The sequence below is a fragment of the Cibotium barometz genome, chromosome 28 (genome assembly GCF_041138505.1).
Source record: "Cibotium barometz isolate CiBa-2024 chromosome 28, ASM4113850v1, whole genome shotgun sequence".
In the NCBI taxonomy this organism is placed as follows: domain Eukaryota; kingdom Viridiplantae; phylum Streptophyta; class Polypodiopsida; order Cyatheales; family Cibotiaceae; genus Cibotium; species Cibotium barometz.
In genome coordinates this window covers 48,072,155-48,087,274 of record NC_141073.1, presented here as the reverse complement: position 1 = coordinate 48,087,274, position 15,120 = coordinate 48,072,155, and the positions used below count along the sequence as shown (strand labels likewise).

At 42.6% G+C, this 15,120-nt stretch overlaps 1 protein-coding gene across 1 annotated transcript; it reads right to left on the bottom strand.

Annotated features, from left to right (window-relative positions):
• Window positions 1-3,298: 3,298 nt before the first annotated feature.
• On the bottom strand, window positions 3,299-14,158 carry LOC147622879 (uncharacterized). The gene is made up of 3 exons (XM_086822501.1): window positions 12,864-14,158; window positions 12,230-12,348; window positions 3,299-3,520 (listed from the first exon to the last, which is right to left on the bottom strand). The coding sequence occupies exons 1-3, from the start codon at window positions 13,882-13,884 to the stop codon at window positions 3,458-3,460; spliced, it is 1,203 nt and encodes a 400-aa protein (XP_086678627.1). The 5' UTR covers window positions 13,885-14,158; the 3' UTR covers window positions 3,299-3,457.
• Window positions 14,159-15,120: the final 962 nt, after the last annotated feature.

Sequence of the window (15,120 nt, the reverse complement as noted above, 5' to 3'; positions counted from 1 at the left end):
AGAGCTTTGAGCTTTAATGACAATTGCAAAAACCCTCGTGAAAAAAAATAGTACTGCAAACCCTTGTAGGTTCCATCTACTTCACCACTGCTTTGTCAAAAAAACAGAATTTTCCACGTCCACTATTCCCAGAGCTCAATTCTATCCGTGTCCTCGAATTGAGACGCATCCGAAAGGTGCCTATAACGTTCGCAGCCTCCATGCAGTTTAAAAAAAAAAGCCCGCTCTTCTGGTAATGATTTTTCATTCCTGCAACAACAAGGGTAATCGTGGTTTTATTAATTTCTGTCATGCATATTATTTCTTACTTTTTCGACATCTATTTTTTTAAATGGATTATAGCTGTTATTATGTATCCATGATACTTCGCAAATTGGCATCCATAATAAGCATCCATAATATATATTCAATCTTTGTGCAAATTGACACCCATAATATATAGATTATATATATTCAGTCTTTGTATATACGAAGATTTTAATTTTTATGGCAAAATGGTGTCCGTAATATATATATCCTAGTTGCAACTGTTGTTCTGTTGGGCATTGAATATTCTAAATTTTGAATAATAATATTGAAACAAATTAAGTAAATAAAATTATTCAAAATTTTAAAATTAATTTTTGGAATTCAAAAATTAAGCTAATGAAAAGTAAATTATTATTAGTTTGTTGGTGTTTTAATAATTTACTTCTTGATTTTTCAAAATTACATAAGTAAAAAAGAAGAAGAAAATGTACTAATATGAATATAATATACACCGCAAAAGAAAATATAATTCTAAAAGTTTCAAAATAATTTTAAAAATTATATGACATCGATACATTTATTTTCTTATTATTTGATAACAAACGTTGAATTTGTATTTTATGGTTGATTGATTGCTCCTTTGCTACAAATTTTACAAGTGTATTATAATTCTAAAAAATTTAATAAAATTCTAACTGACATATAGATGCATGTGTTTTTACATTTATTAATTTGATAATAAATATTGAGTTTGTGTTTGTAGTGCTTTTTAAAGTAAAATTAATGTTCAAGCTCCTTTTCTACAAATTTTAAAAGTTAATTAATGTTTTGAAGATGCACGTGCCTTTAAATTTTAAAGTTTTTAATGTGCTTTCATTTTTCATGTTTTCTTGAAGGTTCAAGCAAACTGGACGCAAAAGAAAAAAAAACCAATGCAAAGCAAAAAAAATGTGGATTCTAAACCTTCTGTACACAAAATCCCTTCTTTTCCAACCCAAAAAGAAAACCAAGCTTTTTGAAGTATTGCAATCGAAAATATAGATATTCACTTATCATGCTGGAAACCCTTAGGAATTTGTGAGGATGGAGTGTTTGAAAGGTCTCTTTACACTTGCAAAAGGAGGAACCTTAAATCACTTGCACTTTCAAATGGTTGCTAGTTTAATGTCACCATCCCTGATAAGCATAGAAAAAACCGTAAATAGATATTCGAGATGGGATTTGTTTAAGCCTAAAGGTGCATTGGTTGTGTAGAGGTTAAGATGCATACCCTAGAAGGCATGGTGGATTATTGCATGAAAAATTTGCACAAACTACTTTAAATTTTTCTCACAACATATATGGTGAGGAAATTTCTAGAGGTCGTCAAGTATACGCCTTGTATGGCCAGGATGACTTAAAAAATAAAGTGTGCTTGTTTCCTGTAAATCTCTTTGAAAGCGCATACATCTATATAGATAATTATATAGCCAATAAACTTGACGTATCTTTACAACCCACTCCTTTGAAAATGATTCGTACTGAAAAGTACTACCTGACAACCTCATGGATTATTCCAAAAACTGGCTTCAATATGAGAAAAAGATTAGGGACTGGAAAGTGATGAAACTCTTGCATCTCACTCAATGCATAGATATAGAAGATATTTTCTTTGCAGATACTCCTACCAAATACTTTTGACCCCTTCAATACAAGAGGAAGCGGAGATTATGAAGAGGTGGAGAGTGACGATGTTAATGGACTCCAAGACAACAACAATATTGCACTAGTAAGTCGATAAAATCCCACAGTCATTGATGATAATCAATGACAGTCATTGATGATAATCAACAACCCCAATCACTGCATTATTGCAGTACATCTTATCTATCGGTATGCGAGAGCATATAAATTCAAAAAAGCCATTGTGTATGGTGATGAATTTGTCTCCCCTCTCCCCTATAATTTACAAGTTTGTTGGTCTTACAGAAGAAGAAGCATATTTTGTTTAGTATCAAGTTTTACTTCTCCGCAAATGCAATTACTTCGCCTATGTATGTAAACTCTCATAATAAATAATACGTCTCGTTGGTACATATTTCTTTGCTTGTTTTTTTATTGATAAATCGATTTTTAAAACATGTCATTTGATTTTTTAATCGAAATAAATAAATACGTAGCATTTTCAAAACACCTAATGTTATTTTGTTACCATATCTTAATGTTAAAGTTGCAAACCTTAATCTAAAAAAAAAATCAATTTTTTAGTCCTTAGAATTAAGTTCTGTTTGAATTTGTTTTACATCAAGGTTATACCTTTTTTTTTCAAGTTGCCAACCTTAGTCCATCTTTGATTATTTTTTTAAAAATTAAAAGATGCACCCACCAAAAAAATAATAATTAATAGCAAAGAGTGAATATGCACCCACGAAATTTTAAATAAATAGAACACCCACGAAATTAAATAAATAGAACAAAGTAAATAAATATTCATTAGCGGATTAGAAAAACAAGCATTCACTCAAATAGAACTATTTCCAAAAAAATACACAAAAACAAAGCACTCTGAAGTTTGCAAGCACAATAGACATTTCTATACCCGGCTATCGTTCTTCACAAATCTGCTGATTTTCCTGACGTGCGCACGATAAAGATCAGTCTACACTTGCTCATCTTTTTCATTGGCTTTATGATTCGTAGGGGCAGTAAGGTTGATATGGCTTCTTGGTTTGGAGAGGCAGAAGCTTGATATGGCTGGCTGTATGTGAAAACACCCCACATAACATAGACGGAGAGATGCATACATCAATTAAGTGCCTTCAACATGCCAGTGATTAGAACCATTAAGTGGCACATGTCCTACTTCAATCTGCCATGGCGCACTTACGTCTTCTGCCAATGATAGCTTTGCCAAAGTGCGCAACCTATGAAGGCAGTGTTTCTCTCTTCCACAGCAAAAGACAACCTCAAAAATGCAGTGCACAATAGAAAATAGAAAATGAAACTAGGAACAAAAAGACAATGACACGTGGAAAAACAAATAAAGATTTGCAGCTAAATGCACTCAATGTCCAGAAAAAAGAAACACTTTTCATTAATGGTGCACTCCATCTACATGAAAGAAATTTAGGCAGACTCTACAATATTGCCATGGCCAACCATGTCCCGAGAATGAGAACTGAGCAAAGATATTTTCTTAACCTCCAGTGCAAGAAGATGCTTGAAAATCTCATATGACGTAAAAAATAGTGCTCCCTGTGAGACATAAATGACTAGCCTTGGTATCAAGCCCCTGAAATGACATCAAAATCATTATTCATTGTTAAATTGCTTCAGACTTACAACTGATAAAGTTGAAATTACTCACTGGCCCACACGCAGCCTATCTGCTAGGACAGATGGACTAGGGGAGAGTCAGGTACACCCCAAAGAATGAGTACGCACCCTCAGCCCCCGGCATATGCTAGGGTACGATTGCCAGATTTTTCAAATACAGCCATCAAATGAGAACTTGGCACTATAGACCACCTGTGTGGTTGTTTCCCCCTCCCTCCATTGTATGAGATAGCCTTCTTCTCCTAGAGCGGACAGCCAGAGGAGGAGCATCCTCCCCTTTGATGCTTCTAGACTATCACGCCCCATCTCGAGACAAGTTTGTACTTAACCATTATGCCTTTTTTTCTTGGTAACTAATAAAAGGATCTCTTTGCCCAAAAAAAAAAAAAGATGCTTCAAGAAGATGGCCAAGGAACAGGTAAAAAAGAGGCATGCAAACCTAGTAACTAAAGAAGAAGAAGATCATGAACCAGAAGACAAGGCATTCAGAGTGTGACCACTGAACTGGCAATGGAGAATCTCTCTTAATGAGGAAGATTATGATTGGGCCTTCTAATTTCTATTATGTTTGAGTCATGGGTTCTCTGCTCAGGAAGTCCCCTAAAATCTCAATTAAATATTTTGGGTGTTTCCATTTTTTGTAATGCTCCATCGTTCCCTTTTTTCCCCAACTTAGAGCGAGGGGGGGGGGGGGGGGGGGGGGGGGGGGGGGGGGGGTAGTATAAGGGACTCCTCCAGAAGGATCACCTAATACACAGACATAAACAAGAAGAGTACAAACAAAGAAGAGTGCAGGTAAGCTCACCACCTAACTATAGGTTCACGTCCGCAAACCTCCCCCGAGCCAGGGGCTAAGGTTCCACTCCCACACGTCCATGCCAATCAGCCCCAGTGTCCCATACCGCCAGGGCATGCCCAGCACCACAAGGGCCCTCGGCAAGACTACCCATATCCGCAATGTCCATGAAAGGAGTAGTAAGCCTCTTGGTCCAAGTCTAGACCACATTGAATCAATAATAATCCAAGGCACACTAATATAGTGCTTAAATAACAATCCAATCATAACTAGCCAATAACCTTGGATTTATTAAATCTGAATCTTAGCCACTTGAATCCGACTGCTTTTCCTAATCCCAGGGCTTTCCTAACCCTGCTGGATTAGTGTTAGGTACACAACATTCCTCCCCACCCAAGAAATAAATGAAGGAGAATCTAGCTACATGCATTAACTATCTCCGAAATCAAGTTTATACCTGTCTATCTAATCCACACAGCCACATATCAAGGAACCAACTCAACTGAAGCTGATGTTCCTCTAGCATTTGACCACGGGAACAAGACAAAAAAAGCAAAACCTTTTTAGATCCTTGAAGAACATAACTCATCCTTCAATTCTCCAAATCTTCATGGAATTGGAAACCTGGAATCTTCAAACAAACAACATTTAGTAGTTCTCGTACCTAGGGGATAACAACAATCATAGGCACACTTGACCATAGGGATGTACCTCTCTCAATGAAGCAGTCTCCAGGAGCAAAAACCTAATTCCACCCTCTCCATCTACCCATCAGACTGAGGAGGATGAAGAAAAAACACAAGTCCATTGAATCTCGCGATAACCTCTTGTAGAAGCATCTTGACAATCATAAGAGATCTCTCCCCTAATCTCAACACAATCCGGTAGACAAATTGTATCATCACGAAACAACCGGTTCGGAAAAAAGGTGCAGACTACCTTCTATCCTACCACTCCTAGTCTAAATCAATGCAACTCCCACCTAGACCTACTACCAATACCGAATGCAATGCCCATGGGCTCAACATAGCCCTCTCAAGGAATCGTTTTAAGTCGGCACTAAACTAGATGAAAGATTCACCCTCCCAATCCTAGCAACCCCATCCAAATTACCCTTTCGATTTTCTTGTCAAGTCTTATGTAAACTCTGTCTATTGCAGGGTAACTATCTCCCATAAGGATAGGACATAGCAAGGTTAGAAAATATACAAACACAGAGAAACTCTACATGTTGCAAATCCTAGCGTATTATACCACAAGGATACACACCATATAAAATTTTCTTGAGACTTTCAAAGCTAAGTCAAGGTGCACTACACCTCCACCCCATGTCACGGTCCACCCTACAGGTAAACCTCTAGAAGAAACAATAAAATAATTCATACATATCCACACATCTAACAACTCTCGTCCTTAAGGAGCTCCTACAGAGAAATATACCTTGCGATCTATCCCAACTAAGTCTTGATGCACTACACCTCCACCCCATGTCACGGTCCGTCCTACAAGTAAACCTCTAGAAGAAACAATAAAATAATTCAATATCCACACATCTAACAACTCTCGTCCTCATGGAGCTCCCACAGAGAAATATACCTTGCGATCTATACCAATCTTGAGATATTTTGACTACTTCTGTTAAGCAATCTCGTCCTCACTCAGCTAGTTCATCCTGTAAGATGCAATACTCACACGCTAAGACCCTGGGATAACAAACAATCCCAACCGTCGAGCTGGCAAGTCCACAAACTAAAACATATGTGAGATCCTCCACTGATGCTTTCTAATCTAGTGTCCCCCAAACATCTAGCTTAATCATTATCAACCACAATTAACATCAAATGAAAGGGCACAGAACACATTGAAACACTTCACAACAAAATAATATATCATATCACGAAGTCCTGCTGAATTTACAAAATAAAGGATGGGGCCGCAATAACACCCTTCAAACATACTGGAGTATCTTCCATTACAAAGGACAATATATAACCATTCCGATCTACATGGACGTCATGGCTATAAAACCATTCTTTACCCAATACAGCACCCACCCTATCTAGATTCAAAATCAAAAAATCTAGGGACTTTGTATAACTCTGAATAGATATCGATAATTGAGAGACACCCCTGTCCCAGGTCCATGTCCTCTTGCCAAGTTCACACGTGCACGTGATCACTTGGTTGTGTCTTCACTCCCAACTACAAATTTAGCATTAACGAAGTTAAAAGTGCTACCAGAGTCAAAAAGGATGTGCACAATCTCTCCTAACACCGACTTATATATATGTATCAAGTCGTTAGGGTGCTGTTATTTAAGGTTTTTGATATACGTTCTTCTGAGTCTGGCCGGCCACCATCATAAATCCTAGCGTACCAGATGGAATCCTCCAATGGCTTGCTATGACTATTCTTTCCCTGGAGCTTGTGTTCCCATGCCAACCCAAGGATAAAGAATCCACACAATGTTGTGGCATCCATGTGTGCCACTCGCGACTGCAACTCTCTAAATCTCTGTCAATACGTGTTGAAAGACATGTTCTTCATATCCAAGTTCGTAAACTTGGCCACAATATAAAACTCATCCTCCACATGGAGGAACACATCTCGAAACACCGTCTCGAACTCCCCCCATACTCGGTGTGAGGTGAAAAAAAGAAAGAAAACCCTGCCTCTATAGCTCTTCCACCTCCCAAACTTGGAAACACTACCACGAACGGGGGCACCACCAGCCACCGGCTGGAACGCTTCTCACACTTCACCACCCAACCCACGCCAGACAGACATCACCAAACAGGGACACCATAGACAAAGCAAACACCCAGCAATATATTCTAGTCAAAACATTTCATACAAGCTTCTCCCGACACAGAAGCCTTACTCACACAACTCACAAACACTCAGGCTCAGACCTGTCTCACTGCCGAGGATACACCACATCCCCAATCACCACGAACCTCTCGCCTGCCTGCTGTGTCAACCACACCAGAATGAACCCGGCCACTCACTCTTCAGAGGGCGCCCCACCAGCTAACCCTCAACTCTCTGCGACCCATCACTTCTGCATGTGTCGTCAGCAGTAGCTACCCAAACCTCTCTCTCTCAGTCTCTGTCGCCTGCAGCTTATCTGCAGTGCTACCGGCCCACCACCAAGCAGCAACACCTGTCTCTCTCTCTTCTTCTCTCGGCACCCTGCTCTGTCCACTGTCAGCTTCACTTACGCGGCCCACACCAGCCTACGCATCGGCCTGTCACCTTCCCTTGTCTTGCATCCAGCTGCACCTGCAACTGCACATCCCGCTCTTCCTCACCTCAAAGGCGGCCTCCCAGCAGCTCTGCACTGACCACCTCAACGCATGTCCCCTCTACTGTCGCCTAGCCAAACGGCCTGCATGCCCAAAACCAAGGCGGCTTCCTTTAATTCATCGCCAGCTCTGCCTGCACTCAAAGGCTCCCAGCTCCAATAGCGGACCACCAGCTCTTGCGCTACCAGCCGCCCCCGCTTCTCTTGCGGCTGTAGTTGCGCCTAGTCACACACAAAAACGGCCCTTCGTCTTCCGCTCCAGGCTCTGTCCTCGCTACCCCTCACAAGCCCACACGTCGGCGCCAGCCAGTCTCTTCAATGTCGAAGGCTGCCCATCGCTACACCAGCCCGTCACCCTCTTCTGCGCTAGCCACTGCGCCAACCAGTCACCAAGGGGCCTCACCTTGCGCCAGCCTTTCTTTGGCTCTGGTCCTGCAGCTATGCCAGAGAGCCCAGTAGTTCGACCCAGCTTTCACAGCAGCGTCTCCTAGCTCTCTTTGTTCTTTGCTGCCCCCGCAGCTCCTTCTTTACAGCCGGCACCTCTTCACACTCTCCCACAAGGCGGCTTTACAAGGCCTGCGCCTCTCTGATTTCTGCAGCACCTCGCCAGCCTTTACTCGTTGCCCAGTCACGCCAAGGCCTCCAGCTCCTTTACGTAGCTCACAGCAAGGCGGTCCTTCTGCAGCCAGCCCAATCTGCACACCATGACGCCTCCAGTCACCAACTCTGAGGCGGCCACTCCATCGCTAACCTGCAGAATCGCCTTCCAGCTTTGCCTCAGCCTTCGCTCCATCACCCCAGGGGCTGCCCCAGCCAACACTCCACGCTTCCTCGCCAGGCCTCGAACCAAAGGCAGCCTTCTTTACGTCTTCCACAGCTGCAGCGCCTGAGCAGTAGAACCACTGGAGAGCCCCCATATCAATCAGGCGGTTTCCTTTTTCTCCTCGTCGATTCCAGCTGGGCGCCACCTTGTTTTGCTCCACGCTCGCCAGCTTCTGGATAATCACGGTGGCAGCCACAATAATCTCCACGTGGCCATTTATAAGGTGGTCACATCACCCATATATTATTTTATTTTTCTTAAGGCCTCAAAATAATGGCCACACATGCCTCCATTACCTTGCTTACCTTGATATACGGCGCCCACGCTTTCAATACAAGAGCTGCCCACAGCCTTCATCAGCATCATAATTACCAAACACAACATTTGCCAGTCGTCGGTGCCCTGCTTTTAGCAACCATCCGCACACCATACTGATGGAATAAAACTCCAGATCTCCAGCATTTGCTCCCAAAAAAAACACGTGCATATACCAGCTTACTGCCAAACCACTCGCTCTATACATTTGCCAGGGCCTTCAGGGCAAAGCATTATTCACAAACCACGCGTTCCATATGTACACAGACCCAAAATACCTTTCAGATTTTAGCCTGACACTCGGTTTATTCATGAGTTCTCTCCACCATGTAAGGGCTTTCCTCTTCAGGAGGTGCCCCTAACCATCCGAATCCTAAGCGTCCAAGATCAGGTTGTACAAGTCCCGTACACGGTCTTGTTCAAGTGTACAAGTCCCACACATGAAGCATTGCCAGTCCGTACATTTAGTCACCCTCTGGAATGATGACGAGTGTTCTAGGTGTTTAGTTTGTAGCCAGATACCAGGCATCTGAGTAGTTGCATGTAGAAGAAAGGGGCAGCCCTTTGTGCTATCCCACGTTTGTATCCCTTGCCTAAGTTGGGGGTAGCCTTTGTGGGCCATCCTAGGGGCCAAGAGGCCCATGGCCAATACCCTACAGCAAACACCATGGCTGGGCATGCTGTCGGCCAGGCCTAGAAGGGCCGGGGCAGCAAGGCGGCCAGCCTTTGTGGCTTGGCCAGCCTGTCAGGCAGCTCTGTGGGCTGGGCAGTCGTCCAGCCCTTATGGCTTGGCCAAACTGTTGGCTAGCCCATGGGCAGCCAATCCAGCAAGGCAGCCAGCCTAGGCAGCTTATACCGCATACCCAAGATGGCCAGCCCAGAGCAAAAAGAGGCACATCTTATGGCATGATTTATCATGTCGTGGAGATTTAAAACAGGCCAAGCCCTGTATATGACCACCGACCAGCTTCTAGGAAGACAATAAAAACGTAGGCTAGTGAGTCATTTAGGCGTCTTACAATTCAAAAAGTGCTGAAGTGTTGCTAGGGCCAGGACAGCCAAAGGGAATCCTAAAGCAAAGGTGAAGGTTGAAGGTCAAGAGTCAGACCATCTACAGATTTGCGTTATTTTTTCATCATTCTAATAAAGCAAATACACCATCAGTGTGGTGGGGACCCTACAAAGGGTATTCATGACCCAATATTGTGTCTCGCACTCTCTCTCTCTCTCTCTCTCTCTCTCTCTCTCTGCACATATCTATATCTATCTTGTGCGTTATCTTTGTCATGAAAGATTGCTGAATCCTGTCCACTAAAGAACCGATTCTATTCATCAAGCTTCTGCATGTTACATTGGTATCAAAGCCACCTTCTTCAAGTGTGAAGATTCACCCGGAAAACCAGAAATTTTTTTCATTTGTGTGGTTGATCTCTAGACTCCGGAGGACCACCCTTTCGGCGTGACTCATGTCCCTTGAAGGACAGTTGGTTTTTAGCCTCCGGAAAGTCTCCCACACGCATAGTGGATGGTTTTGTTGCGGTCCAAAAAGAACGTGACAATTCCCACTATGGTGAACTTCGACACATAGAGAGAACAAAGAAATCCGGAACAAGGAGCACCAGGCAGTCCTTCGGGGATGGCAGCAGACATGAGTGTGCATGAGATGTTCCAGACTATGATGCGAGCACTCACAAACAGAACACCAAGTTGGAAGAGCAGATCTTGGCCCTAGAGGAAAGAACCCGTACTCCAGCCCCTTCTTCTCCGTCTACTCCTCTCTCTCCCTCTCTTTCCCAAAACCCAATAGCAAATCCTCTTCTGAGTAGCCCTCCCGGAGGGCTACTACCGCAACCAAGTTCGCCACTCGAGTTGCAAATGCGAGCATTGGAGATTCGATTGATAGAAGACAGTACGTGCAACCAATCCTAAAGTATGCCAACAAAATTCCGAACTTATGTTTGCAATTGAGCATTTCTGATAAGGACAAGAAAGGGCAATTCCTTTATAGCCTTGACATGCAAGTGCAATGGGAAGTGCGTATGTTTCGGCCACCCACCTTCGAGGAGACACTCTCACTTACGCAGAGTGTTGAGATGAAGTACAATGTAGGAAAGCCCAAGACTTCCCAGCCTTCCACTGTTGGTCATGTCCACTCCCGGCTAGTTCAGGGCTTACTCACACGCACTTTTTCCCTGTGATTGGACACAGGTTTTTTCCCCGTGTGAACACACTTATGTGTGTTGGGCACTTTGCCCTAGGCCTTTTAGTACTCACTTGTACTTTCATTTCATATCATTATTGAGTACATCTTTTCCAACACTCTCACGTTTCTCTGTGCTTGAGGTTGTGTGTGTGTCTGTGTGTGTGCAGGCTAGCTTCCCTCCTACCCAACATTTGTATCAGAGCATGGTTAGGGTTAGCATCAGGGTTTGCTCCCTGCTGCCCGTCAGAGCTTAAGCCTATTGCACACATCAGGGCATTAGGGTTAGGGTTTTGCCTTCAGCCACCCTGCCGCCATCTCTGTCCCTTGGTGCAATGTTTATGGTTTTGAGATTATGTGGTTTTATCTTTAATGCTCAGAGTATTCTTAATTAAACTAATGCTTAAAGTATGCTTAATTAAACTAACGCTTAATTGTGACAAGATCTACACTCCTCATTATAGTACAATCACATAGCATGTCTACTATCACTACTAGCTCTAAAAGTTGCTAGCAATCAATCTATAAACAAAGACAAACCAAATACAAACCCACAATCATGGCATCGTTATTCCTAGCAAAATTGTAACAGGGGTGCTTGCGTAAGCCTGTTATGATTGATTGATTGCAATTAGCGCCTCATCAGAGACTTAACCCCATGCAATAAACTGCTTCTTCTTCTTGCTCAATACACAATAGAGAGATGACCTAATCTACCATGTATTACTAACATGAAGAATATACAACGCTGAACAGAAATACTCAACAGTAGCACTGCTCCTAAGTTCTCCGTAACTCAATGATGATTGACTCTTCAATCAATGAATATGACTAAGACCTAGACTCCTATTATAGGGTCTAATGATGGTGAGTTGGCTACCAAGCCTACTAACCTTAATAATAATGTCCAACTAAGCGTGTTCACACAGTAACCCAATAGCTCTGACCACACTCGACTACTCATTGGATGCCTAGACAATATTATAATGAACTGGCACAATAGCCCTTATTAACACATTGTGCCCTTATTAACACATGAATCCAGCCACTTCCAACCTCTGAGCTAGCCAATGGGTAAAGATGGACAAACACAAGATCAATGGGTTTCATGCACTTTCATCCCTCAACTTTAAAAGGTCAACTTCAATTGGGAAAGGGTCTACTCTATCATGAGTAAACAAAGGGCATTAGCAGAAATTTGAATCAAATCTAGTCTGGAGCTCTTACTTTTGGCAGATGAGGGAGCAGAGCTGCTTTCACTGATTCATATGTGAAGGTATAGATCGCTGAGATTGGAGCAGAAGAAGCGAGATTGCTTCCAAGTCCTCTATACAAGCCTAAGAAACCTGAAGTCCAATTGATCAAAAAATATTGAGTTAGCAGCTCATGAACAACCTACACTCTTTGCTGTCGTGCACATTTGGATGGTTTACAGAGTCTAAATTGCAGGCCTGAGAAACATTGTACTAGTTTATCAACAAATTTTAAGCTAAAATCCAATGCTTGACCCTTCTTCGCTATCATGCACACAAAGGGGATCCACTGACAGCATTGGCTATGTGCCACCATGCACATTTAGAAGACCATGCACGTTTAGAAGAGACATCACAAACAGTATGACGTCTTTGGCATCATCATGCACATCCACAGAAACTCATTGACATTGTGCACATCAAGCGGAAATCTGGTGAGCATTCTAAAGCTTTGACATCAGGTGCATTCAGAGAGAATCCACTAAACATGTGAATTTTAACATCAAGCACATTCGGAAGAAATCTGATAAAGTGTCTGGAATCTTTACCATCGTGCACATTCAGGGAGGTAAACCATAAACAAGTGGCATGAACCACAGACTACATACCTCTGTCTGAGATTATTGTAAGAAGTGTGTGGAGTACGGATCTGTGACTAAAACTTTGAGCCTGAAGCACAGTCTTGACGGTGTCTACAGGGTGCAAGCAAAGGCTTACACAAGTTCCAGCCAATGCCCCAGCAACAGCGTTGTGTTGAGAGTTAAGGGGTGGTTTTGCACCTCCTTTGGACTCTTTGACTGAGGTAAGGACCTGTGCAGGCTGGGCTAGCGGGCTAGAAACTGTTATATCTGTGCTGCCTTGAATGGCTGAAACAAGTGCCAAGTCATCTCTTCTGTCCAAGCCATCTCTACTTTTCAAAGTATCTCTGCGATACTGGAGCATTTTCCCTGTAGAAGGTGAGGCACCTGAGAGCTTGTGTTTTGTTGCTGGCACTATGGAGCGCCCTAGGACATGCTCCATTCCTGCTTTGATGATTTCCCATCCCTTGACAGTCCCATGAGCAGGCCCTCTGGATGCACCTTCCAAGCAAACCATGGGCCAGGCTTTCAAGCTCTCTCTCTGCAAGCCAATCCTAGCGATGTCTCTCTCAGGAGCTACATTCTCTGCGCAGGAACTTGCCTTCAGCCATCGGAAGCTCACCTCATCTTCAGAGCCGATGGGGGCCGATGTGTCGGAGATGGATGTGCAAAAGCCCGCGGCAGAGATTCTCTTAAGCTCTTCTGATGACACCCTGGCAGATTTTCGCCTATATGCGACAGTCTCATGAGCCGTGAAGAGCTTTCGCGGACTCCGTCGATTCGGAAGCTCGGGGCCATCGCTTGCAAAGCCAGACCAAGAGTCGCGATTCTGTGACTTCTCAATGAACGCAGAAACGCATTGCCTCAGAAGCTCTTCCACCGACTCTGAATGCGAAGCGGAGCTTGACGGATTCGCAAAACGCAACCCTAGCAGAGCCTCTTCCTGCACTTGCAGCAATGCTGAAGCAGCTGCCGAAGGATGTGATCGGGACCTCCTGTTACCTCCCGGGCAGAGATACTGGTTAGGAGGAGGAGTGCCAGGTCCACTCATCCTTCGCAGGTGAGATGTGCAAGCTCCATGGCTACACCTGCCTTTTTTGATCCCGCTTGGCTGGCCAGAACAAATTGTAATTAGGCTGCTAATATACAACTAATTATAAGTAAGGGACAAATGGTAATTAGCGTGCGAATATACAACTAATCTATCTATTATCTATTATCTATCTATTATTACATATTAACCATGGACAACCAAGGTACAAGGAGAGAAAAAAGAAATCCTTGATTTCTAAAAAATAAGACGAAAAAATCCCTTCAATTGACCCTTTGTATTTCGGCAGTACTAGTTACATATTAACCATGGACAACCAAGGCACAAGGAGAGGAGAGAAAAAATAAATCTTGGATTTCTAAAAAATATCCCTTCCATTGACCTTTTGTATTCCGATTGGCCCTTTGTATTCCGATTGACCTTTTGTATTTCAGTTTCCATTCCTGAGTTTCACTTCTTAATGTCTTTTACATACCGCAACAACGCATGGGTTGAGTACTAGTTATAAGTAAGGGACTACTACTTTCTTCGCATAATATAATCTTCCACTTTGAGGAAAAGCAAAAGGTATATAATCTTCCACTTTTAGGAAAAATGAAACAACGAAAAGCTCACATTATTGGAGGATAAATCCTCTCAAAATCGCTTTCCTTTTTTTCATATTGTGCTTTGCAAGATCTTTGGCAAAAATCTTAGGCTACTTGTGTGACTCTCGTTAAGGGGTTAGAAGGAAGTCGCTTTATAGCTATAGGAAAAATGAAACAACAAAAAGCTCACATTATTGGAAGGATAAATCCTCTCGAAATCGCTTTTCTTTTTACATATTGTGCTTACAAGATCTTTGCAAGAGAACTTAGGCTACTTGTGTGATTCTATGTCAAGGGGTTAGAAGGAAATCGCTTTATAGCTACAACGCCATCAAATACAAAAATGTGCTTTGATTACAAAGTGTGGGCATGGAAGGGATGCCAAAAGGAGGAGATGCTTCAACTTCACTAACTTTCTTATTAGTGACAGTTGCAACATCATCTTTATTGTTAGCAAACAAGGAAGTCACATTGGCTAACTTTACATGTTGGGTTTTAATTTGGGATATGCCAATTTTCTTAAGATGGACTGTGTGCAAACACACTAAAAAAGAATGAGAATACCCATAGGTGGTATGTGGTTTGAGGCAAGATGGAAAAAATGTTTCTTTCGTTACTTGGTGGCCTTTCCCTTGAAGCTAGAGTATGG

Coding starts and splice junctions, on each gene's coding strand:
- LOC147622879 (XM_086822501.1), bottom strand. CDS start 13,884: ATGAGTGGACCTGGCACTCCTCCTCCTAACCAGTATCTCTGCCCGGGA. Junction 12,349..12,863: donor TACAATAATCTCAGACAGAG/GTATGTAGTCTG, acceptor ATTGGACTTCAG/GTTTCTTAGGCTTGTATAGA. Junction 3,521..12,229: donor TGCTCCCTCATCTGCCAAAA/GTAAGAGCTCCA, acceptor ATGTCATTTCAG/GGGCTTGATACCAAGGCTAG.